Below are 25579 nucleotides of genomic sequence, written 5' to 3'. Positions count from 1 at the left end.
TTCATCCAACATAGCAAAAGAGGCAATGCGAAATAAAAGGCAGAATCTGTCAAAAACAGAACAGTTCGTATTGACGAATTTTATTGGGGCACCAGACTTGCTCAAATGAAAATGCTCAAATTGAATGAAAGTTGCGTACATATCTGAGGACCACTCACGTAAATTGGCAAAATTTTCTGAGTTACCTACAGAGAATTTTGCCCAGATTCGTGACAGAAAAGAAATCTGTTTCAGCGCAGTAATCCAAATCTAGTATGAACTTTTCTATCAAAGACTTTACTTGGCACAACAAAACACAAAACTAAGATAAGGAGGGGTTGCTACAGTAGTAAACAACTTCCAAGACACAAAATAAAAACAAAGTACTGTAGTAAAAACATGGGTTGTCTCCCATAAGCGTTTTTCTTTAACGCCTTTCAGCTAGGCGCAGAAAGTGTATATCAAGTATTATCAAGAGGTGATGCATTGGCATTCTTACCAGGGGTGTTGCTCTTACCTTTCTTACTCTTATTCCTACTCTTTGGTCTAGGGAATACATGACCGCATCCAGGTGTAGAGGTAAAATTTAGAGTGCCTTTCCCAACATCTATGACTGCTCCCATGAGTTTCAGCAGGGATCTTCCAAGCGTGATTTGTCCTGCCCCTACACATTCAATAACGAGATAATCAGTGGATACCGTCCCTCCAAGAAAGGTTGTGAAAACACCTTCAGCTATACCCTTAGGTATTACAACAGAGTTATCCGTAAGAGTTATTTCTTCTCCCCCTTCAGTAAGTTCCCAAAGTGTCAAAGATTCATAAATACTTTCAGGCATAAGGCAAAACTCAGACATAATATCACAACGAGCAAGAAAAGTTTCACCACCAATAGTAGCTTTAACGGTAGGCACCCACATTGAAGGTTCGAAACTTAATGTAACATAATCATAGTATTCGCGAATTTGGTTATACACTTCTTTTAAACAGGATATATTTGTTTCAATAGTGTTTAATCTATTATGCATGCTAGCATGAGATGGATCAAAATTATTATCGGAGCTAAATGATGTAATCAATTTCCTTATAGCATTAAAAGCTTGATCCCCATCACAATGAAGGAAATCTCCTCCCACTACAGCATCTAAGGCATATCTATAGCGAAGAATAAGCCCAAAATAGAAATTACTAAGAAGCAAACTCAAGGTCATTTTAGGTTCAGTTTTACTATAAGAATCAAAAATTCTAGACCATGCTTCTTTAAAATTCTCTTCACCTCCTTGTTTAAAAGTGAAGATTGATTCCTCAGGTGACAGAGTAACAACTACGGGACTAGACATAATAATAAAGTAATGCGAGTAACTAATTTTTTTTTTGGGTTTTTGATATAGAGTGCAAACAAGACAGTAAAATAAAGTAAAACTAGCAACTATTTTTTTTGTATTTTGATATAGTGCAGCAAACAAAGTAGTAAATAAAACTAATCAAGACAAAAACAAAGTAAAGAGATTGGGATGTGGAGACTCCCCTTGCAGCGTGTCTTGATCTCCCGCAAGAACGGCGCCGAGAAATTTGCTTGATGCGTGTAGTTGACACGTCCGTTGGGAACCCCAAGAGGAAGGTGTGATGCGCACATCGGCAAGTTTCCCTCGCAAGAAACCAAGGTTTAATCGAACCAAAGAGGGAGTCAAGAAGCACGTTGAAGGTTGATGGCGGCGGGATGTAGTGCGGCGCAACATCGTAGATTCCGGCGCCAACGTGGAACCTGCACAACACAACCAAAGTACTTTGCCCCAACGAAACAAGTGAGGTTGTCAATCTCACCGGCTTGTCGTAACAAAGGATTAACCGTATTGTGTGGAAGATGATTGTTTGCAGAAACGAAGAAACAAGTATTGCAAAGAGATTGTATGCGATGTAAAGAATAGGACCGGGGTCCACAGTTCACTAGAGGTGTCTCTCCCATAAGATAAACAACATGTTGGGTGAACAAATTACAGTTGGGCAATTGACAAATAGAGAGGGCATGACCATGCACATATATATTATGATGAGTACTGTGAGATTTAATTGGGCATTACGACAAAGTACATAGACCGCTATCCAGCATGCATCTATGCCTAAAAAGTCCACCTTCGTGTTATCATCCGAACCCTCCGGTATTAAGTTGCTAACAACAGACAATTGCATTAAGTATTGCGCGTAATGTAATCAGTGACTACATCCTCGAACATAGCACCAATGTTTTATCCCTAGTGGCAACAAAGACATCCATAATCTTAGAGGTTCTTGTCACTCCTCCGCATTCACCGACACAAGAACCCACTAACGAGCAGAAAGACTCCCTCTTGGAGGTACTAGCATCAACTTGGCCAGAGCATCTACTAATAACGGAGAGCATGCAAGATCATAAACAACACATAGACATAACTTTGATAATCAACATAACAAGTATTCTCTATTCATCGGATCCCAACAAACGCAACATATAGAATTACAGATAGATGATCTTGATCATGTTCGGCAGCTCACAAGACCCGACAATTAAGCACAATGGGGAGAAGACAACCATCTAGCTACTGCTATGGACCCATAGTCCAGGGGTAGACTACTCACTCATCACTCCGGAGGCGACCATGGCGGTGAAGAGTCCTCCGGGAGATGAATCCCCTCTCCGGCAGGGTGCCGGAGGAGATCTCCAAAATCCCCCGAGATGGGATTGGCGGCGGCGGCGTCTCGATGGGTTTTCCGTATCGTGGCTCTCGGTACTGGGGGTTTCGCGACGGAGGCTTTAAGTAGGCGGAAGGGCAGGTCAGGGGGCCACACGAGGGGCCCACACTATAGGTCGGCGCGGCCAAGACCTGGGCCGCGCCGCCCTATAGTCTGGCCACCTCGTGGCCCCACTTCGTCTCCTCTTCGGTCTTCTGGAAGCTTCGTGGCAAAATAGGACCCTGGGCGTTGATTTCGTCCAATTCCGAGAATATTTCGTTACTAGGATTTCTAAAACCAAAAACAGCAGACAAGAATCGGCACTTCGGCATCTTGTTAATAGGTTAGTTCCAGAAAATGCACGAATATGACATAAAGTGTGCATAAAACATGTAGATAACATCAATAATGTGGCATGGAACATAAGAAATTATCGATACGTCAGAGACGTATCAGCCGTCAAGATAGTCCGCAAATTTTTTTGGGAATGCCTGCAAAGAGATCGAGCGTCGATCGTTTGAAAATAAAGGTTTTTTAGAACATGCACATAATTAATCACATGCATCATATATGTGGGAACACGTACATACCTTCTTGGCCAAATGGTCTTCATTGATGACGATGAAGAACTCCACTATGATCAATGGCAGTGTTGACGGCGGTGGTGGCAATGATGATGATCCACCACCCCGGCCGCCCCTTCCCCTTCACCTTCCTTTTCCCCTTCCCCTTCCGGTCGGCGTTCAAGACGTGGAAGTCATGGTAATGGATCAAGTGTATGTGAACGAAGAAGAGAGAGGCAGAACCTATTGACATGAGGGATGGCCATTGTGGGGGGTTTATAAGGGAGAGATGACCATTGTGGGGTTTACACCATAAATTAAGGTAGAGATGACCGTTGTGGGGTTTACACAATAAATTAAGGAGGAGATGACCGTTGTGGGGTTTATATCTCAACAACGTGTGGAAATTCATGATAGTTTATCATTTTACCGTGAAAAGTAATGCCTAAATAGATCGTGGAAAATAATGCATAAATAGAGGGAATATAGTTACGTGGCAAACTCGTTATTGCACATAAATAGAGGGGTGGCACTATCCGCAGAGAGAGAGAGAGGGGTGGCCACGAAGAGAGAGAGAGAGAGAGAGAGAGAGAGAGAGAGAGAGAGAGAGAGAGAGAGAGAGAGAGAGAGAGAGAGAGAGAGAGAGAGAGAGAGAGAGGTGGCCATGAAGAGACAGGGAGGGGTATACTGCCCGTTAGATTAGTGGATCAACGGTTGGTGGAGTCGATCCGTGTGACAACGGTTGAACTAATCAGGATAAGTTTGGGCTTCTGTGAGCATTTGTGACAATACTTGAGGGCAAAACTGAGTAGTACTAAGAAACCAAGGGCACGTAAATAGTAAATAGACTAAGGGTTTCAAACAAAAGAATTACAAAATGAAAAATGCGTGTTTTGTATAGTATAATTCATATTGGGCTACATCAAATTATTTGCAATTCAAATATACATGAGTGTGACAATTATGGTCTCATTTAGACAAACTATGTTTTGGGGAAGATGTTTTGCAAAGAGGTTTGAGTGGAAAACCATGCATCTTCATAGCTACTTGTGATTCTGAGAAAGTGGCAATTTGTGGTAAAACTTGATTTATCTATGTTTGTTAAGGTTTCCTAGGGGGCAGGTTGCATATGAAGACTCCATGAGTAGATACCACTATGTTTTTATTTATTTTTTATTTTTTTGCGCATGAAATGACTCAATTAGCTATGTTAATCTCATTTGTTGACTCTCTATTGACCAGCTACTTCAGGGTAAAACTGAGTATATTGCACTTGCCAGTATAAGTACTCGAGGGGAAAATTGAGTACAGATAATTTTTTGTATAAGGCCCGAGGTTATAACTGAGTACACCAAACGTCCCAGGGTTAGACTCGTGTCGCGGTGCACGCTGCAGCCGTGCATAGCGGACGCGTGTTGCGGTACACCCCACCTTCGTCTTTATAGAGCCCCTCTTTCTCTTCCTCGACGCTCGCCCACTCTCTCATTCTCACTGCAACCGCCTCTCCTGCCCCATCATCTTCTCCACATCAGAATAAAAAAACCCGAATAAAACCGCCGACGGTGGAGAAGAATGAGATACCCATTGTCGGTGCATCAGCCACCGCCGCCCCTGTTCTGGCCAACGTTGTTGCTTCCAACGTAGCCGCCAGCGCATCAGCCACCGGAGCATCGGCCGCCACCCCTGTCCAAGACCCCGTCGCTGCTTCCAATGTAGCCGTCGCCCCCGTCCAGGCCCCCGTTGTTGCTTCCAACGTAGATGCCGACGCATCGGCCGCCGCCCTCATCCAGGTCCCCGTCGCTTGGGACCCATACGAACCAGTGCCATACATCGCGCCGGAGAACCCCTACGACACCAGCATCATCGACGACGAGCTGGAGGTAGCCCTTTGTTCCCTTGTTCTTATCCCATTTCATCTTCCTGGTGAACCATGTTGAATCCATTTGCAGATGCGACTCTAGAGTTGGAACGACCGTGAACGTGCATGCGTTCATGGCCCAACACAAAGCACTTGGATTCACCTGCGCAGCCTCCAAGCGAGTCACAGGCGCTACCTGGAGGCGTTTAACATGCCTACTGCACTCTATGTATGTGACTGCTCTATCTGTAGAGCAGCTTAAATTCATGTAAAATGTAGCTTATGTTGGATCTATCGGTAGTACTGTTGGATCTTTCGTGAATATATCTATGCTATGTTGGTTGCTGTATGCAGCTTATCCTATATTTTCTCTGGATTTGTGCCTAGATTTCCTACCTGATTGGGTAAAAACGAAGGCCTAAAGAAATGAATGGCGTTAAAAAACAGAAGGAGAAGCTGCTCTAGATTTGCTACCAATTTGGGGAATCAAGAATGAATGAGATCGAGCGAGAGAGAGGAAAAAGGTGCATTGAAAACTGCTAAGCTGGGCGAAAGATTAGAAACCACTAGTGCCCACGTCCCGGACCCACACGGATCCACATGCTACGGTCCCACACGCTACGGCCCCCGCTCCGCTCGTATGACCAAACACGGTCTCGTCCTGTCCCACGCGGTCCCTTTCCACCAGCCCCACGCGACACGGCCCCACACGACGCGGCTCCACACGTCAGCACAGAATGGTAAACTAAACGGGAATCCTCCCGTCTGAGCTCCTTCTGTGGGTTTCAGACAAGGGCTTGAGGATAACTGAGGAAAAACTAAGGAGCTAGGGAAAACTGAGTACAACTAAGGACCCGAAGGCACGAAAATAGAAAGCCCTATAACCAAACCCTAATAAGAACCTTGTTTGAGAACCAGCCTAAAAGTACAACACACCCTAAAGAAATCTGTACAACTCACCCAATCCTAAATCATCAGGGTTATGTTACACTCGGGGCGATTGCATCTCATACTATGCATTATAACATCTTTTCTAGTTCTTTAAACATTGTCCTTACCGAACAATGATGGTATTTTAGAAACCTTGTTTGAGAACCATCCTAAAAGTGCAACACACCCTAAAGAAATCTTTACAACTCACCCAATCCTAAATCATCAGGGTTATGTTACACTCGGGGCGATTGCATCTCATACTATTCATTATAACATCTTTGCCAGTTCTTTAAACATTATCCTTACCGAACAATGATGGTATTTTAGAATTTGGAGTTATCACGCATCGAAGCTTTTGCCTGCATAATCTTGCAGTCAAGAAAGGCAGGTTCATCGCTTGCTCATGTCATTTAATTACATTTATGAAACTATATGCAAAGTACAATACTTATCACTCTTGCATTGAAAAGCAAAATATTATTTTACAATTATGAATATGACTATATGGTTGGCAATGGAACCATGGTATGTGTTGATTGATGGAGATTCCATTGCAAGCGTTCTATTTATCTAGGACTAATCACCAATGCCGTCTAGTGATTCTAGCGTCGTACATATCGCGTTAACCATAAGATATATAATGGCTCTGGGGAAGTCAGTTGTATTTTTTCCTCTCGCATATAAACGGATCAGTAATAAGGTTTGCCTGGATCGGTCTATCTATTTGGTAAAGGTGAGGACTTTGGTCTGGAACGGTCTACCGATAGATACAGGAGAGGGCAGACTTGTTAAAGGCCTACGAGGGATTGTAAGGGTTGTCTGCGTTGGTCTATCTATAGTGTAAAAGATAGGGCATGTAAATTGTTCGGATCGGTCTACCTTAATGGTAAAGGGGAGAACAAATGCTTGGGTCGGTCTACCTATAGATATAGGACAAGACAGACTTACAAAAGGGTGGATATGCGGGGTTGCGGAGAAGGCAGTGATTGCCTTGGATCTTACACCTGGCCTCACACCAAGTGTGGACGGGAAAGCTTGCACCTGGATGGCAACAAGGATAAGGTCTCTTAAAGGAAAAGTAACGCACCTCTGCAAAGTGTATCAAATTGTGGTTGTCACTCCCTGTTCCGGGAAGGGAACTACGAACGCGGCAGGAAAGGAACTCCGTGAAGTTTCGGTCAACCTGTGAAGACTGACAGGCATAGTTTTCAGAATAAAATAAACCTTTTGAAGAAATGTTTACGAAAACTTGCATTTGCCTATGAATTTATGCTCTGTGGCTGTAGCTAGTACATGATACACCTATTTCCTATAATGAACTTGTTGAGTACGCTCGTACTCATCCCTCTTTGAATTCCATGCTTAGTTATGGAGGCACTGGGTAGAAACTACCGTGAAACTCGAAGACAAAGGAGTCAACTGCAACAAGATGAAGAATCCAATCAAAGAAGTCAATAGGGTCAACTTATGCATCAACTATAGTGGAAACTTGGACTAGTAACAGAAGGGAACCTTTTCCCTAATCCTAGCACCTAAGTAGCTAGAATTCTATAGGAAGCCAAGTATCTCTAGAGCTAGAGGTAGCAATAAGTTAGTCTACGAGTCGTTCTTCTGAAGCTTTATATGAAGTTTTACCTCACTGTAAAGTAGGAGGCTATGTTGATCTTATGTAAACAACTCGTGTATCCTTCTATAGACATGCCTTGGACACACATATGTTTCTGTTGTACCACTCTGAGGGATGTAATATGAGTGGAACGGTGTTTCACTTGTGTTATGTCAACGACTTGCGTACTACACCATGCAGTGGTATGCTGGGCACCGCAAAGATACAACTATGACGCCCTATGTAAGTAAAACTGCAAGGCACGACGCCGACATTGATCGCGTCCCACGACACGACACCGACGCTGGCATTGACCGCGTCTAACGGTTAAGTCTGCATCGACAAACCAGCGTCACAATTGTGATGCCCCTACAACCGCGCATACGGTTTTGGCAAAACCGTTATGTGCATGGCGGGCTTCCTCAGGTCCTGGCAAAACTAGTGGTCTCACTTATGCCCGCATCCTCTGATACCTGCAAGACACCCCCGACCGTACCTTTACAAGGTGCAAAACGGCGGCCATGACAGCAACCCCGTAAAAAAACAGGAAGAATAAAACCGCACAATTTTTGCGCCTCCGGCACTAGCGGACACACAACATACGACAACTATGACATATACCACACCCACCTCGACCGCACCTACATCACGATCGGCTACTTGACATCGACGTCAAGGCTACTTCTACTGCGACATTGGCAACAACTCTAGTCGACAACGTCCGCGTCGTCACTTGCGTCCACGACACTCCCGTTGTGACTGCGGGAGGGAAGAGAAAGCACCAGAAGTGGACACCGATGGTAAGGATGAGAAGATAACGGAAGAGCGGCACTTCGAATCCAGACGCAATCGTTCGCTTCGCTCCCGCTCCGACCGAGGGTGAATGTTACAATACGTATAGGACATTGAGTTAGACTAGGACTACAGAGATAACATCTTGTACTCTAAGTTTCCTCCCTCCTGTACTTCTATATATACCCCATGAGAGTCATCGAAATAAACACGAAACAAATATTAGGGTTATACTTTTCTACAGTTACAACAACCTAGCAAATACCGACAAACAATTTTTTTATCCTGCAACTAAGTAGTGATAATCTAGCAATTATGTGATAATAATTAGACAATTGATGTGAAAAAAAAGTTACGAAACATGCTAATATGAGATTTAGTTTTGAAGATGTCGTTGACAGAGAAAACAGATCCTCAATGGGATAAACCGTTTGAGAGATGCAACTTTATCAAAAGAATAGTTAATGACCGGAGATGGAGAGTGCCGCCGCATGGACCTACATGTGAGCGCTGCCGCCATTTAGCACACTCCCCCTTTGTTTAAAGAGGTCGAGACCTTGCTGAATAGCATGGTATGAACTCACAACAGAATTGATGTGCGCATCATTTTAACACTTAGATTGATTGGCACATCATTTTAACACAGATTGATTTGCACAAGAAAAAATTATGCTTTGATCAGACATGGACAAAAGGATGGCTGAAACACCAAGACACAGCAAGCATATATATTTTCTTAAAAAGACCTTGTTTGTCTGTCCATACGTGCAAGCGCTGCTCTATGGTTAGACCCGATCTTACTGCAATGGAAAGCATCGATGGTTACAGCTGCATCGGTGAGCTTGTTGGGACACATCAATGGAATGGAATGGAATGAGGACAAGGTGGTGTTTCTACTGCATTACAGCACCATCATCAAACAACCATGCACCCTACAATGGCTGCCACCCACTCCCAGCATGACTTGTTGGGACTCGCCCAGCCTGCACAACCGTCCCCCTTCATCTTCCTCGACCATTCCTCGACGACCAATGGTACCCCACAGACGCAGCAGCCACATGATGACCTGACACTAGCATACATCTCCCGCATGCTCATGGAGGAGGACATTGTCGACAAGTTCTACCAATATACTGACCACCCGAAGCTCCTGCAGGCCGAGCAGCCCTTCGCCGAGATTCTCTCTTCCTCCGGCATCACCTCATCTGATGTCCAGGAGTCCTCCATCTTACCGCCAGGCTATGGAAACCACACTGGCACCGCCAGCATGGTTTCTGGGTTCTTGCCCGACGAGGTACATAATCCTGCCTTCTTCTTGAATGGCACAGTCGCACCGGAGGAGCCCATAAGTAGCACCTACATGAGCATGCTGTCAAGCATGGCTTTCTTCAAAGGCATGGAGGAAGCCAGCAGGTTCTTGCCCACACACGATGGGTTGGTGGATGATAGGGGGCGTCAGAATATGTTTGACATAGATGGCGATCCTATGGAGGCGTGCTTGGGCAGGAGCAGCAAGGAAATAGAGGTGCTGGTGCATACTGACTCTAAGGAGGAAGATACAACGGTCGAGATGTCAGACCTGCTCATCCTTTACCCCAGTGAGATGATGAAGGGAAGGGGGGACAAGGCGGCGCAGCAGAGCATTTGCAGGAAGGCTCCACGTGTGAGGTGCAGTGCATGGCAGATGATGGTGGCTGACCTGGACACGCTGCTGATCCGCTGCGCCGAGGCGGTAGCTAATAGTGACCGGCGCAGAACGGACGATCTTCTGAAGCGGATCAAGCGGCACTCATTACCGACAGGAGATGCAACACAGCGACTGGCGCATTACTTCGCTGAGGGGCTGGAGGCACGGATGGCAGGCACAGGATGGCAACTCTACCACTCGATCACCGCGGCGAAGCGTGCCTCCATCGTGGAGCTCCTCAAGGGCTACCACCAGTACATGGCCACCTGCTGCTTCCTGAAGTTGTCGATCCACTTCTCCAACAAGAACATCTACAATGCAGTGGCGGGTAGAAAGAAGCTACACATTGTGCACTACGGTGTCAACGACGGGCATCAGTGGCCGGAATTGCTCCGGTGGCTAGCAGGCAGGGAGGGTGGGCCACCGGAGGTGAGGTTGACCGGAATTACTAGCCCGCAGCCCGGGTTGTGTCCGGCCAAGCAAGCCGAGGAGGCAAAATGCAGGCTCAGCTACTGCGCAAGACAGTTTGGAGTGCCATTCAAGTTCCGTGCTATCATAGCCAGGTTAGAGGATGTCCATGCTGAGGACCTTGACATCGATCCTGAGGAGGTGCTCGTAGTGAACAACCTGTTCCATTTCAGGACTTTGCTGGACGAGAGCCTCACCTTTGACACGGTAAACCCAAGGGACCTGGTGCTCAACACTATCAGGGAGATGAGACCGGCCGTGTTCGTCCACGCCACTGTCAATGGATCCTACAGCTCAGCGTTCTTCAAGACTCGTTTCCGCGAAGCGCTCCATAACTTCACGGCGCAGTTTGACATGATGGAGACCACCATGCCGCGGGGCAACAGCAAGAGGTTACTGGTGGAGCGTGACGTCTTTGCCCGGTGTGCTCTGAACATCATCGCCTGTGAGGGCTCTGACCGGGTGGAGCGCCCTCAGAACTACAAGGAGTGGCAGGCACAGAACCGCCGAGCTGGGCTGAGGCAGCTGCCGTTGGACCCTGACATTGTTGAGATACTCAAGGAGCAAGTGAGGGAGCAGTACCACAGGCATTTCGTGATCAATGAGGATGGCCGGTGGCTTCTGCTGGGATGGAAAGGCCGGGTGCTCTATGCCCTCTCGACATGGACAGCTGATGATGCTAGTGCCTCTCAACTGGCCTAGATAGATTTGTGCGTGATCATTGTTTTGCAGCTGTAACTTGGTAGAACTTGTTTCTCAGAGCTGCAGCGAGCACATGTGTACCCATTGTAGCTGTAAATTTCTCTATGCATTGTTAGAGATAAGATTATGTGGAAACTCAATGCCAATATGTTTGATAAGGTGGCTGGATATCTTGTGCAATTCTATCAGTCAATCAGACATATCTGATATTAAAGGGCAACTTTCCATCCCGATAATTGCATGGGCATCTGTCTCTCAACAGCTAACATCATACACCGATGATCAGTCGTCCTGGAACTGGAAGCACACGACATACAACATGCTTTGTTGGCATCATCCGGAAAGACCAGAGCCAAACATCCCGAATGATAAGCAGATTTGAGCATCTTTCTTCGGGCTAGCAGAGGCAGAGAATCCCGAGATGTAACTTAGTTTGTAGCAGCAGGTTTCAGAGGCGGGCATGTAACATCTCTTGTAAAAACTCTGTTTCTACTTAGTGCAATGACGTGCAAGCATTTTGCATGTCCTGGAAAAAATAGAAGGGGCAATCAGTCTGGTAAGACGACTCGAATGCTTAGAAATTGTAACTTGTTTCTATTTGCATGTTCCATGTTAGACCTACAGGTGGATGGCATGAAAGGTACATGGGAATGAACATGTATACATGAGAAATGCAATGCCTGAAATAATGCTGACTCTTGAGGATGTTATGACAAGACAATCAGGTGAGGAGACGAGAACTGGCTAGCAATGGTGCAGGCGAACCTGTTGTGGCATTCTAGTTCTGTGCCATCACCATCTCAGTGAGGCGATGAAGGTGCCCTCGAGGGGAAAGGAGCAATAGCTGGCCCTTCGCTTCTGAACCACCCATGCTTTTCACTCTACAGCAATCAGTGTCTCGCTGACCAAAACTGAAGAAGTACATGTAAACTGCAGAGGACCTGTTCCCCTGTTTTCAAGTCCTGGTTAATTGCAATGATGCCTTGTCAAGGTTTCTGTTACTGTGGCACCAGATGTCTTTAGCTGTAGGCTGGTACCTGGCAGGATGCCTTTTTTCCCCTTTTAGCTGTTTTTATCCTATGTGATTCATTTTTCTTTAAATGTGTATTGAAAAGTACATGTCCTTATTATAGTATGTTTAGTCAGTGCGCATTGGAATGTAAGTTCACAGTTTGGTTGTGTTGTACAATCCAAAGCTTTTCTTCAGTAATCGTAGTCAAGTACAGACAAGTACATTTATCCTGGTCTTTGGTGGATGGTTGGAATCATCGAACATGGAGCACCTGCCAAAATCTCCCAGCTACCTAGGTAACATCTTCATACATCATTTTTAGCAGCAACAAAATTAAAAGGTTTCATGTCACAGGGCCGAGAGAGAGAGAGCACATCAGCAGCGCCAACATGACACCCTCACCATTTGTCTTCCTTAGCCATCCTGGTCTGGCATCGCAGCAGCCACATGATGACCTATCCCTCGAATGCATCTCGCGCATGCTCATGGAGGAGGACATCGTCGACAAGTTCTTCTACCAGTACCCCGATCACGATGCACTCCAGCAGGCTCAGCATCCCTTTGCCCAGATCCTCTCCACCTCTGGCGCAGCCACATCCCATGCACAACAGCCCTCTGCCATGCTGCCCGGTGAAGGCAGTAGCCCCCAAGGAAAGAGTTCAGCCTTCTTTTTCAATGGCAAGGACAAGATGGAGCCCAACAGCAACATGGACGTTCTGTCGAGCATGGCATTCTTCAGGGGCATGGAGGAGGCCAACAGTTTCTTGCCCACAAACTATGGGTTGGTGGACTGTAGCGGGCGGAAGAACATGTCTCACAGTAGCAACGCAGAAGTGGAGACAGAGCCGCCCAGGCGCAGCAACCAGATAGTGGTGCTGATACAGCCTGAATCCAAGGAGGAGGAGGCCGCTTGCAAAATATTGGACCAGCTCATGCTTGGTTACGCCATATGCTCCTATGAAGTACACACCGACATGGAGAAGGAGAACAAGGCAGAGCAGCAGAGAATCTGCAAAAAGGCACCGTGTGCGAGGTATGGTCCGAGGTTGCTGGCAGTGGACGATCTGGAGACCCTGCTGGTCCGTTGTGCGGAGGCAGTGGCGACCAATGACCGGCGCAGTGCGTGCGAGCTGACATGGCGAATCAAGCGACAATCCTCACCAATAGGGGACGCCACACAGCGGCTAGCTCATTACTTTGCCGAGGGATTAGAGGCGCGCCTGGCCGGCAGGGGAAGCCAGCTCTACCGCTCACTCATGGCTAAGCGCACCCCCGTTGTGGAGCTCCTCAAGGCCTATAAGCTCATCATGTCCGTCTGCTGCTTCCTCAGAGTGTTTTTTCTTTTCACCAATAAGACCATCTACAATGCTGTCATGGGGAGGAACAAGCTGCACATTGTGCACTATGGCGTCAACGATGGGTTTCAGTGGCCACACCTGTTCCGGTGTCTAGCAGACAGGGACGGCGGCCCTCCGGCGGTAAGGATCACTGGCATTACCAGCCCCATGCCAGAATTCCGTCCTGCTGAGCAAATTGAGGATATCAGCCCCAGGCCAGGATTCCGTCCTGCCGAGCAAATTGAGGATATAGAACGCCGGCTCGCTAACTGTGCAAGGCAGTTCGGCGTTCCATTTAAGTTCCGCGCCATCACAGCCAAGTCGGAGGACGTCCGGGTAGAGGACCTCAACATCAACCCGGACGAGGTTCTCATTGTGAACAGCCTACTGCATTTTAGATACCTGATGGACGAAAGTGTCGTCATCAACAGGCTAAACCCCAGGGATATGGTGCTCAACACTATAAGGGAGATGAAGCCAGCTGTTTTCATCAACGCCATCGTGAATGCATCATACAACACGACTTTTTTCGCGACACGGTTCCGCCAAGTACTCCACAACTTTGCGGCACACTTTGACATGATGGAGACCACGGTGCCACGGGACAACCACGAGAGGCTGCTCGTGGAGAGGGACATCATTGCACGGTGTGCCATGAACAACATCGCCTGTGAGGGCAGGGATCGGGTGGAGCGCCCTCAAAACTACAGGGAGTGGCAGATACGGAAGCAGCGAGCAGGGCTCAGGCAGCTTCCATTGGACCCTGACATTGTCCAGATGTTGAAGGCCAAAGTGAAGAAGCAATACAACAAGCATTTTATGATCAACGAGGAACACCAATGGCTTCTGCAGGGATGGAAAGGTCGCATGCTCTACGCCCTCTCCACATGGGTAGCTGACGATGGTAGCAGTTCTCAAGTGACATAGATTAAAGTACAAATGAATATTGAGTATGTTTGATCTACTTTATGAAGTATGGCCCAGAACATTGTTTTAGCACCTGATTGATCCAGCAGTCAAGTTGCACGGTTATTTTGCAACTCTTATGATGTTACGATATGAATATCTACTGCGCAACTTGGAGGGTTTATGTTTACCATGATAGAGTTGTAGATATCAAGAATAAAGTCTGGTGGTATTTCATTTACATTTTTGTGGCTGACATTTAGAACTTTGTTCATAGAAATTATAAATTTAAAACTAAAATGCAGATCTCTGAACTAAACCAACATGATTTTTGCGCACATAATTCCCAACTTTAAACCAGCAGACTTTCTCCTAAAGAAGTGGTTTGCTCATGGTATAGATCACTTACCGTTTATCACAACCATCTTCCACCTAAATATTCCAGACAGCGATCTTCTTGTCATGGCATGATTTGACATTGTAGTCAGCAAAAAGTCAAATACACATTCCCTTGAAACTATCACAAGCGGTAGTGCTACTGAGTAACCTCCCTTGTGAAGTTGCATGGTGAAGATGACATTTACGAGACATTCCGACATCTGATATAGAAATCAAAGACGAAGATACTAATTAAAAGGGATCAACATGGGAAACCAAATAGCAGCGTCAACAATGCTGAAAACTAGCAACAAGAAAAAAAAAGTTGCAGCAATGATAGAGACATTAGGTTGAATGGTTCTACAAATGGCCAATCAATATGGTATATACCATCAAAATATTCAAGGAGACAATACCATATAAGATAAGCCAGCTTGCAAGCAGATGAGCAGACCAATCAAATATTAAAATGGAAGACAGTATGATGTAAACTGCACATACCCCCAGACTAAAAAAGATTCTAATCTCATAGTTCATACAGATTTTTCATTCAAGAACAGGATCATTCTTGTACGCCATTATAATTTTCTCTCCTCGTACATTGATTTTTCCACCAAATGGTGGCTTTATTATTTTTTTAAACTTGTCTTCATGTTCAGGAATGTGTCAATCCTCATCCTTCATCTGGGTTCGCATAAGAAATCATTTTATGTCCATGCATCTAATAAGATTTTCTGACCAAATTCCACTGCAAATATTTATTTATTTTTGAAGAAAGAGGCCTTGCCTCTTTCCACTGCAAATATTAAATTCACTGTTTTTGACATAAAGGGAAGGAGTGCTGCCCATCCATTAAATTCACTGTTCCATTGGCAGGTTATGCACGGAGTATAGGAAACAACAAAAGCCAGTTGGGTCTTGACACTAGTCAGCATAAGAACTGAGCATTACAATGGTGGCATATGATAGTGGAAGCTGGTGCAAGTAAATTACATTTGACCAATCTCCTTAGACTGAACTCTTGATATAAATTTGTGAGTAACAAATGATTGCCTCAGGTACAATCACCTATTTTGGTTGTAATAATAAGGTAAAGCAAACACAGACATCATAGCATATATATGCGCACCCCAACATAAACAAGGCCACCCCAGGCAATGATGGTTTTAAAGCGCCTGGTTGGAGAACAAATTGGACAGATCGAACGCCATCACAATGTTTTTCTCTTCTTTTAAAGTTGCACAGAGTTATTCACTCAGAACTTAATAGTATTACAGCTGAAGCACTGATTATATTGCTTATGAGTTATGTAGCTGTATGCAAAAGCACAATCGGGCACATGTGCATGTTTTCTAGTAATTACCAGCCATCATTCCTCAGGTAACACTTCCTCACCAAACCACCTTGGAGGATCATATCCCTGTCCACCTATGTGTGTATCAGAAAACAAATAGCTCATGTTCCATAAACACGATACAATACAGAGCTGAATATATCTAGCAAATAGAAAATACGCATACCAAGAGGATTACAACGGCACAGACGCCATGCTGTCAAAATGGTACCCTTCCCAACACCATATCTTTTGTATGCTTGCATAGAGTACTCGCTGCACGTTGGCACATAACGGCAACTTGAAGGCAGTAAGGGTGATATCTCTCCTGGTTCACATAAAGCCTGAGCCAGTGAGCAGGTCATATGGATATAGTTGGTCTTAAGAGCATGGTCTATGACTGCATATGATCACAAATGTCTACAAGATAATCAGAAAATGTTGGCTGTATGCATTCTTAGTTGGTGCAGAGGCCTGGGAGTAATAGAGCTTCCATTTTATAAAAAAAATAAAATAGACAATCAGAAATCAAGAGGTAACAAGCTGCAAGTGCGAACTTACTTTTGTAGAATTTTAGCATCGACAGTGCCACGGTAACTCCCAAATCATTGACTTCCTCTTCTCAGAATCATATGCACAAATTGTGGACAAGAAGGTCAGTTTTTGTTACTTCTGCAGTTCAATACAGGGAAAACACAACTCCATGTCGAAACAAAATCAATGTGTTCCTAAATTAATGTTTTACACAAGCGCATAAAGTATTTCATAGTGGCGTGAACCTAATGAGTTTTTATAGCGAGTGCATAGCAGCACTGATTATGAGCTTCTGATGAACACTTTTGTTTAAAAGTCACTGACAGTTCTCCTTGAAATAGGTTGTCGCTGACAGTTCTCTTGCACAAAATTGACTAGGGGGGAAAACTAAACGCATGCAAAGATGAAATACCTGTGCTAAACACTTGCAGATATAGGAGCCAAAACATAAATGAAGTATATTAATTCTAATAAGGAAAATAAAGGAACAGGAGGTACATTTGGATTTCTCAATGTGTCATCGCCAGACTAACCTTCGTCGTCAGCAGCACAGCGGACCCGCGGCATTGGAACCCTTCTCCTCTTCTGGTACGAGCAAGAGAAATAAGCTGGAGATTTGGAACCTAACAGGCAAACAAATGGGGGTAAAAAGAAATGGAAATTAGTTTGTCAGTCGTCGCGCGGTAGGGTTCAAGATACTGTTTGACCGAAACGAAGAAATTGGGGCAAGGGAACTACTTGTGCTTCCGGGGAGAGGCCGTGCGGCCGTGGTAGTCGAGAGGGAGCAGGAGAAGGCGGCGGCCATGGCGACGGTGGTCCGTGGTCGGGTGGTGCGGGATGCCTACCGGCAGCGAACGATCAGTGGCGGTGAATTTTGCAGAATCTTTTTCTTTTGACTGGATAAACTTCTTCTGATATCTTTTTTTTTTATTGAGGGGCATTTGTTCTGATAGCTTTTTTTTTATTGAGGGGCATTTGTTCTGATAGCTTTTTTTTTTTTTTGAGGGGCACTTCTTCTGATAGCTGAGGCTTTTTCTCTTTGAGAGCGGGATCTGAGGCCAATTGGGCTGGGCTAAGAAAATTTGGGGGTATTTTTTTGTTCTGCAGAAGCAAACTGAACCTGTGAAGTGTTAGAGCATCTAACAGAGCCCCTATTTCTCGGAACCGGAAAAAGCGAGTTCATTCTCCCGAAAAATCATTTGGTTACGGATTTAGCGAGGGCGCATAACAGAAACCGAAAACTTGAAACAAACTCGGTGAAATCAAACGTCGTGGGAAATAGAAATTTGCGATCGCACTCGAGTTCATCGAATCAAGCTGAATTCGTTCATAATATTTACAATACAAGGGCAAAATACATGCAAATTTCACCTACATTACGAACTAGGGACCTAATTAAGCTAGATTTAGTCCCCAGAGTGACTAAAACTATCACAGGGGCGCTAATGTCGTCGGCGGAGGGTTTTTGCTCGCCGGGTCTTCCTACGCGACGACGACCGCCGCTACCTCGACGACCGCCGCCTCGGAGGTGCTCCCGCACGCTAGAGGCGGCCCGGTGGCGTCGTCGTACGGTGGCAGCGCCGACAGAGGAGGGCTTCACGCGCCGTGAGGGGGGGCGCCTCCGCTTCTCCTTCCGGCCTCCTCCGCGCGCGCTTGCGGGTACGCCATCATCTCCGGCCACTTCCGGCCGGCCCGCTTCCACACGTCATTGGAGCGCCTACGCCTGACGAGCTCCGGCGACGCTCGTGCACCCGACGGACACCGAGTTGACCTACCGGCGCCTGATCGGCCACCTCCCCTACCCACGCGTCTTGCGCGCGCCATTCCGGACAGAGGGGAGCTGGCCGAAGCGGCGGAGCGGCGTCGGCGCGTCCGGAATCGCTCGTCGGAGCGGGGGAATGGCGGCGACAGAGGGAGAGGAGCGGCGGAGGGGAATAGGGTTTACGAACCGAACTCCCCTCCGCGAACCCTTTTAATTGGGGTCGTGAGGGGAGTTTCTCGGGCCCTTGAACTTCCAGTTCGGGCCGGTCCATGTTTACGGGCTCTGATCTGCGTGTGTTTCAGCCCGAACCCGTAAATCCGCCGGAAAAGTTCGGTTCCGGCGGGATTTACGGGCTCTGTTAGAGATGCTCTTATACGAGAAAGGGACGCAGGCACTGTATATGGCTCTATCGGCGGGATTTGGTACACATGCCACCGGTGCTCTTGGTTTTTGAAATATTTTGGAAATTCTAATTCATGTTTTAGAAGTTATTAAATTTATTCAATGAATACATACATATGTCATCAATACTAAATTATATTGTATTTTAAACTACAGAAAACAAACAAATTTATTGTCGTGTATAGGGATAGTTTTTGTCAGAAATCTGTCTTTTTTATAGAGTTCATAATACAACATATTTTATTCTGAAATTTTTACAGTACATTCAGAAGATTTCTTTATACGTGTAGATTTAAGTTCAGATTCTTTTTTAGAATCCTAGAAATATGTGTTTTGAAAACTGGGTGCCAAAGTCACTTTCCACTTATTGGCCCCATATATCACTCCTAGCGAGCTGAAGATGGCGAGTCCTATACGCCGACCAGGTCGCCATTACCCGGCGCCGCACATCTCCCGTTCGTGTTATGGGCATGTCCATAGTTCGTGATTTTTCCGCCCAGCTAATATAGGTTTTCTATCAAAAAAAATTTGGTTTATTGTCGATTTTTGATTTTTTTTTTGGTTCAAACAAGTTCATTCTCCAAAAATATTTAGTTTAAAAAATTGTTCAAATTTTAAAATCGTCTAGATTGAAAATTCGGTTCAATTTTAGAAACGTACATATTTAAAAACTGTTCAAAATTTGAAAAGTATAATTTTTCAAAACCGCTCAAATTTTATAATTGTTCAAATTTAAAACAGTTCAAATTTTGAAATTGTTCAAATTAAAAATGTTCATTTTCGGAAAAAAAACGCAAAAATGCTTTTTTTCTAAACAAAGAGTTAGATTTTGAAAAAAGAAAAATATTAATTAAAAAGACACAGCAAAATGGAAAGAATCGTACCTGATCTAATGGTCGCTCGGCTGTGTGGCAGCTGGTGATCCCTATTTCACGCTTCATGCTAACCCAAGCGTGCTGACGCGTACCCTTCATTGTCGCTAGTTTCTCTAAATGGGCTAGCCCATGAGTGTATGAGGTGCTGGTTTTTGCGGGTTTGAGAAGCTTCTGGAAGCTGCCGGTTTAGTTTTCTCAGTTTTCGTCAGGTTCTCTGGTTTTCCGGGTTTTTCCTTTTTCCTGTTTGTTTTATGTTTTCTTTTTTTGGGTTTTCTTTTTCATGTTTTTGTTTTCTTTCTATTTCTGAAATCTGATTTTCTTTACTTGCTCAAAAAAAAAATTCTTGCTCAAATAAAAATTTGATTTTAAAATAATAAAAAACTGTGAAACTCTTCTGATTTTAAATATTTCAAATTTTTGAACATTTTCAAATTGTGAACACTTTTTGGATTTGAACAATTTTTAAATCCTTATTTTTAAAATTTTGAACATATTCCAAATTGTGAAAAAGTTTTGAATTTGAACAATTTTTAAATCTCTTTTTCAAATTTTTAACATTTAAAATCTTGAACATTTTTCGGATTTAAACCATTTTAAGTTTTGAACGTTTTTTTTTGGATTTGAACATTTTTCGAATTTGAACTTTTCAAATTTTGATTTTTTTTGGATTCCAACCATTTAAAATTTTGAACACTTTCGGATTTGAACAATTTCAGAATCTGAACTTTTTTCAAATTTTGAACAATTTTCGGATTTGAGAATTTTCGAACTTTGAACGTTTAATTTTTTTGAATGATTTGAAAATGACATAAACTAGATACAGAAGATCGAGCGAAAGAAAGGAACATCCGAACGAGCCGCAAGCGAAAGAAACCAACTCCCCAACGGCAACATGTTTTTGCGAAATTTGGGCAAGCCCACCCGGGATCCATCGACCCGAACGAAGGATAGGGTTCACATCATGTGTGAGATAGGAGCTGTGATAACCCTAATTTTAAGTAATTAGTTAATTTAATTTAAAATGATGATTGGCTGCTAATTATCTTGTTTAGCTAATATCTAGTGTTTCAAATAGGAGGTAAACCACTATATGCAACAATTAAATTAGGACTTGAATTGTTTGTGTATGTCCTACTAATTAATGTGTCAATGGAGTTAAATAGAAGTATTTAGGTGCAAAGTATCTAAGCTACTTTCTTAGTATGGGGAGCAGTTTTTTGGCACATAGGAGCATATGCTCTCTTTATTTTAAAATGCATGTTACATGCATTTTGAAATTTTAAAAATATTTAAACAAAAAATTTGCACGTACATCTTCACGTGCAACGTGCTCACAAATTCGTTTCATGAATAATCGACTTGTCATGTGGTGTGTGTAAAAAAGACAAAATTCAATGCTAAAAGTAAGGCTTTTGAGAAAATAAATTTCTCTTTTTTACATAGATCCAAAAACAATATTGGTTCCGGACAAAACTTAACGAATACACATATTTTGTGGAGATGTACATGTAAAAATTTATGTCAAAATTTTTCGATATTTTAAAATATCATTTTTCGGGATAGGGAACATACCTACCCGGAAGCCGAATTGAATTTCCAAAGCATACATTTGTTCATTGAAGTATGCATGCGCCAGTACCGTGAGCTAATTGGTCAAAAACTGGAAACGTAGCTGAATATTAGAGTAGATCGAAACACTACAGGAATCTCTACATATGCCGACGGCCTCCGGCCCTCGGCGTACCACTGCCTAGCCCTCGGCGTACGGTACGCCGACGGGGACCCTTGGCGTAGCTGCTCGGGGAAGGTTGGCCTCGGCAGAAGCCACATGGCCCTCGGCGTATCGGCGACCGTCGGCGTAGATGGAGAGAGCCGAGGGTGAGGCCCACCCGTCGGCGTACAAGCCCTCGGCGTAGCACGCAAACGGGAGACGTCAAGTTGACGGCCGTAGCAGGAGTTTCCACAAGCGGATGGAGTTGCTTTGCTTTGTTTAGGACATATGCACATGAAAACCATAGGTTTGGAATGAAATAGGCCCCGGATGAGCCGTAGCAGGAGTTTCCACATACTCGGACGTGTCGATGTTATGCGGGAACGATGCCCTCTCCCTGGGCTCGGTTTCGTGTTTATATAGGTGTGGAATAGCCCCACACGTGGCAATACAGAGGGGGTATAATACCAGGTAGAGTACTACTCTATACCGGTATTATACAAGGATATTACATACACTAACACCCCCTTAATCTGAACCTCGGGAGAGGTTAAGATTACGCCTAAACTTAGCAAGATCATTAACAGCTAAAACCTTAGTGTACCCATCGGCAACTTGGTCTTTTGTAGAGATGAACCGAATGTCAAGTAACCTGTCAGCCACACGCTCTCTGACGAAGTGATGCATGAAATATGGGATTTGCAGATAAATATATAGCGCCCAAGTTATCACACCAGAGACATGGATGTTCTTTTAGAGAAACACCCAACTCACGAACAAGTGCCTCAACCCATATTAATTCAGCAGTAGCATTTGCCACTGACTTGTATTCTGCTTCTGTGCTAGAGCGAGAAACTGTTGCTTGTTTGCGAGCACTCCAAGATATCAGGTTCGGCCCAAAGAAAATGGCAAAGCCACCAGTGGAGCGCCGATCATCCAGGTCTCCTGCCCAATCAGCATCAGAAAAAGCACTAAGAAGGGTAGAAGAGGACCTGTGAAATGTGAGACCAAGCTGAAGAGTGCCTTGAATATAACGAAGTATCCTTTTAACGGCTGTCCAATGAGAGGTAGTGGGAGCATGGAGATACTGGCAGACCTTGTTGACTGAAAAAGAAATATCTGGGCGAGTCAATGTAAGATATTGTAAAGCACCAACAATACTGCGATAGTTGGTAGTATCCTCAGGACCAAGAGGGTCACCATCCTGTAAAGAAAGCTTATCAGCCATAGAAAGAGGAGTAGGGCACGTGGAACAATGTTGCAGCCCAACTTTTCGAATCAAATCAGAGGCATATTTGCTTTGTGTCAACAGAAGACCAGTAGGCCGGGTTTGCACTTCTATACCAAGGAAGTAGTGAAGGTCACCAAGGTCTTTGATAGCAAACTGAGTGTTTAACTGGAGAAGTAGATTCTTGGTAGCCAAATCAGAGGAACTGGCCACAATGATGTCATCCACATATATTAAGAGAAGCATAGTGATACCTGGCTTACGAAGTAGGAAAAGGGACGTGTCAGCCTTTGATGGAACAAACCCAAGAGCTAGAAGTCTGGAACTCAACCGTGAATACCAGGCACGAGGTGCTTGTTTAAGACCATACAGAGACTTGTCAAGTTTGCAAATATAATGCGGAAAGCGAGAATCAACTCCCATCGGGTATGGTACAGCCGAACATCCAAAATAACTCCCATCGGGAGAAGTGCAAGAAAGTGATATCATAACAAAAGTGTGCTAACAACACTGCTAGCATGGAGTTTATTACAAGCATGAGTTTTGCGGCAGAGCAATGTTTCGCATCAGCTCAAGGCACAAGTTTGTTACAAGAATCAAGGGAGCTGGGTTTGGGTCGATAAACTGGGGCCAGCCGACGACTTCCTTGATGAAACTAGTTCAAGGAGCTGACGGGCACAAGTAAGAGCAGACGCCTTAAAGGTGCTCAAATCAACAGGTTGCCCATCTTGCTCTTTTGGAAGACCCTTAGTCATTTCCTCGATGTCACCCTTAAAGCCGTAACCCATCATAAGCTGGAAGGCAAGGACAGCACCAAAAGTGCGCGATGTACGCTTGAATACCTCGATGACCTCCTTGGTGTCAACCGCGAAGGTATCGATCAGCTGTCCCAGGGTCTTCTCTTGCTTGATCTTGGGGAAGATCATCGAGTGCATCCGCGCCAGAGCACCCTTCCCCTTCACAAGAAGCTCTTGTGTAAGCTGGTGAGAAGCGAGAATCGTTGATACAGCGTTCGCTGGGGAGTTATTTGGAACTCTCTCCAGGGCATCGACAGGGATGTTTGCTGCCTCTGCAGTAGAAAAGGAAAAATTCAGTCATTGACAAAAAGTTTAAATCCATAAGAACGTCATTCGACAGAAGTATGTTAGAGATTACCAAGCAAGGCCAAAGAAGATTGACGAAGGACTTCATCCTTTTCGGCTGCTCGAGCCTCAGCCACCAGCCTGGATGCTTCCTCCTCCTTCAGCTTCTCTTTCAGTCTGGCCAGCTCCTCCTTCAGAGAATCAATCTCTTGGCGAGCCGCGGCAGCTATCCTGACTGCGCCATCCAGTTTCGAGGAAGAAGATTCGACTTCCTCTTGCAGCCGAACTTTGTCAGCCTCTAGGGAAGTGAATCGGGAGGCGAAAACCTCCAGAGAAGAAATAACGCCTCGCAGGTACTTAAGAGAGAAAGAAAAACAATTAAACAAGGCACGCTCCAAGAAATCTGTATTGCGATCAGAAGAGGACTTACAGAAAAAGGAGCCGCAGTAGCAGCAGTTGGAGAAATATCCTTCCCTTTGGAAAGGGAAGACGCAGTCGATGCTTGAGCCATGGGGGCAGCCTTAGGAGCCGAAGCTTCGGAAGCCACCACGACCGGCGAAACAGCATCAGATTTGGCCTTTTTAGGAGGAGGCTCGATAAAGCCCTCGTCACTGCAAAAGTAAACAGTCGACTGTGATTATAAACAGGGGTATGAAAAGTAAAAAAGGCACAGTATAACTTTCAGAAAAGAACTACTTACATGTCGAAGAGATCATCTTCATCGGCAAAGCCGCCGGTTGATCTCTTCGCAGGAGAAGCTCTGGCCCCTTCCGCAGTTGCATCAACAAAAGTATCACGATCAGTGTCGACGTTACGCACTGATCCATCTGCGATACAAGTGTTATCGGCTGAGGAGGGAAGATCAGCGTGGGCAACTTCAAGATCCATCAGACCATTATATTCATCCTCTAGACTTGTTTGCTTGGTGGTGTGAAAATCTACGGGGATTGAGGAGCCTCTTCCCTCAGAAGTATCATCCGGTGAATGATACGTCCAATTTGCATCACTATTTTGTATCATAATTTGCTGTTATTCATTGATATATTTCATATTTGGACACAATACTTATGTTATTTCATCTATTTTGCATGTTTCATCATTATTGGAGGATCGAGCACCAGAGCCAGGATTCTGCTGGAAAAAGCACCGCCAGAATGCAATATTTCGGAAGATCAACTGTGGAAGGAAATTATACCAAAAATCCTATTTTTCCAGATGACGAAGGAAGCCAGAAGGGGGAGCTGAGAAGACCCAAGGTGGGGCCAGACCACAGGCCGGCGCGGCCCATGGCCTGGCCGCGCCACCTGGTGGTGAGGGGGCCCCACAGCCCCTTTCGCCTCCTTTTCTTCGCGAAATCCTTCGTCCCGAAAACCTAAGCCACATAGGGTACCTCACGAAGAGTTACAGCCGCCTCTGCGGGGCGGAGAACACCAGAGAGAAAAGAGCTCTCCGGCGGGCTGAGATCCGCCGGGGAAATTCCCTCCGGGAGGGGGAAATCGACGCCATCGTCACCGTCATCGAGCTAGACATCATCTCCATCACCATCATCATCATCTCCACCATCATCACCGCCGTCTCCACCGCTGGACATCGTCACCGCCGTAGCAATTTGGGTTTGATCTTGATTGTTTGATAAGGGAAACTCTCCCGGTATCGATTTCTACTTGTTGTTGATGCTATTGAGTGAAACCATTGAACCAAGGTTTATGTTCAGATTGTTATTTG

General features: G+C 45.0%; 3 protein-coding genes across 4 annotated transcripts; 2 read left to right on the top strand and 1 right to left on the bottom strand.

Annotated features, from left to right (window-relative positions):
• The first annotated feature begins 9503 nt into the window (after window positions 1-9503).
• On the top strand, window positions 9504-11294 carry LOC127347413 (scarecrow-like protein 33). The gene has a single exon (XM_051373603.1). The coding sequence runs from the start codon at window positions 9528-9530 to the stop codon at window positions 11292-11294; it is 1767 nt and encodes a 588-aa protein (XP_051229563.1). The 5' UTR covers window positions 9504-9527.
• A 1401-nt stretch (window positions 11295-12695) lies between these two features.
• LOC127347414 (scarecrow-like protein 33) lies at window positions 12696-14647 on the top strand. Its single transcript, XM_051373604.1, has one exon. The coding sequence runs from the start codon at window positions 12696-12698 to the stop codon at window positions 14568-14570; it is 1875 nt and encodes a 624-aa protein (XP_051229564.1). The 3' UTR covers window positions 14571-14647.
• Window positions 14648-14757: 110 nt separating this feature from the next.
• LOC127294644 (UPF0161 protein At3g09310) lies at window positions 14758-17710 on the bottom strand. Of its 2 annotated transcripts, none has more exons than XM_051324507.2 (6): window positions 17533-17710; window positions 17328-17417; window positions 16822-16878; window positions 16448-16588; window positions 16291-16347; window positions 14758-15148 (listed from the first exon to the last, which is right to left on the bottom strand). In XM_051324507.2, the coding sequence occupies exons 1-5, from the start codon at window positions 17597-17599 to the stop codon at window positions 16340-16342; spliced, it is 363 nt and encodes a 120-aa protein (XP_051180467.1). In that variant the 5' UTR covers window positions 17600-17710; the 3' UTR covers window positions 14758-15148; window positions 16291-16339. The 2 variants fall into 2 exon arrangements, with proteins under 2 accessions (XP_051180467.1, XP_051180466.1); XM_051324506.2 differs by having other exon boundaries at window positions 16291-16355; window positions 17533-17709.
• Window positions 17711-25579: the final 7869 nt, after the last annotated feature.

This window comes from Lolium perenne, chromosome 4 (genome assembly GCF_019359855.2).
Source record: "Lolium perenne isolate Kyuss_39 chromosome 4, Kyuss_2.0, whole genome shotgun sequence".
NCBI classification, from domain to species: domain Eukaryota; kingdom Viridiplantae; phylum Streptophyta; class Magnoliopsida; order Poales; family Poaceae; genus Lolium; species Lolium perenne.
This window is presented reverse-complemented; position numbering and strand designations above follow the sequence as displayed.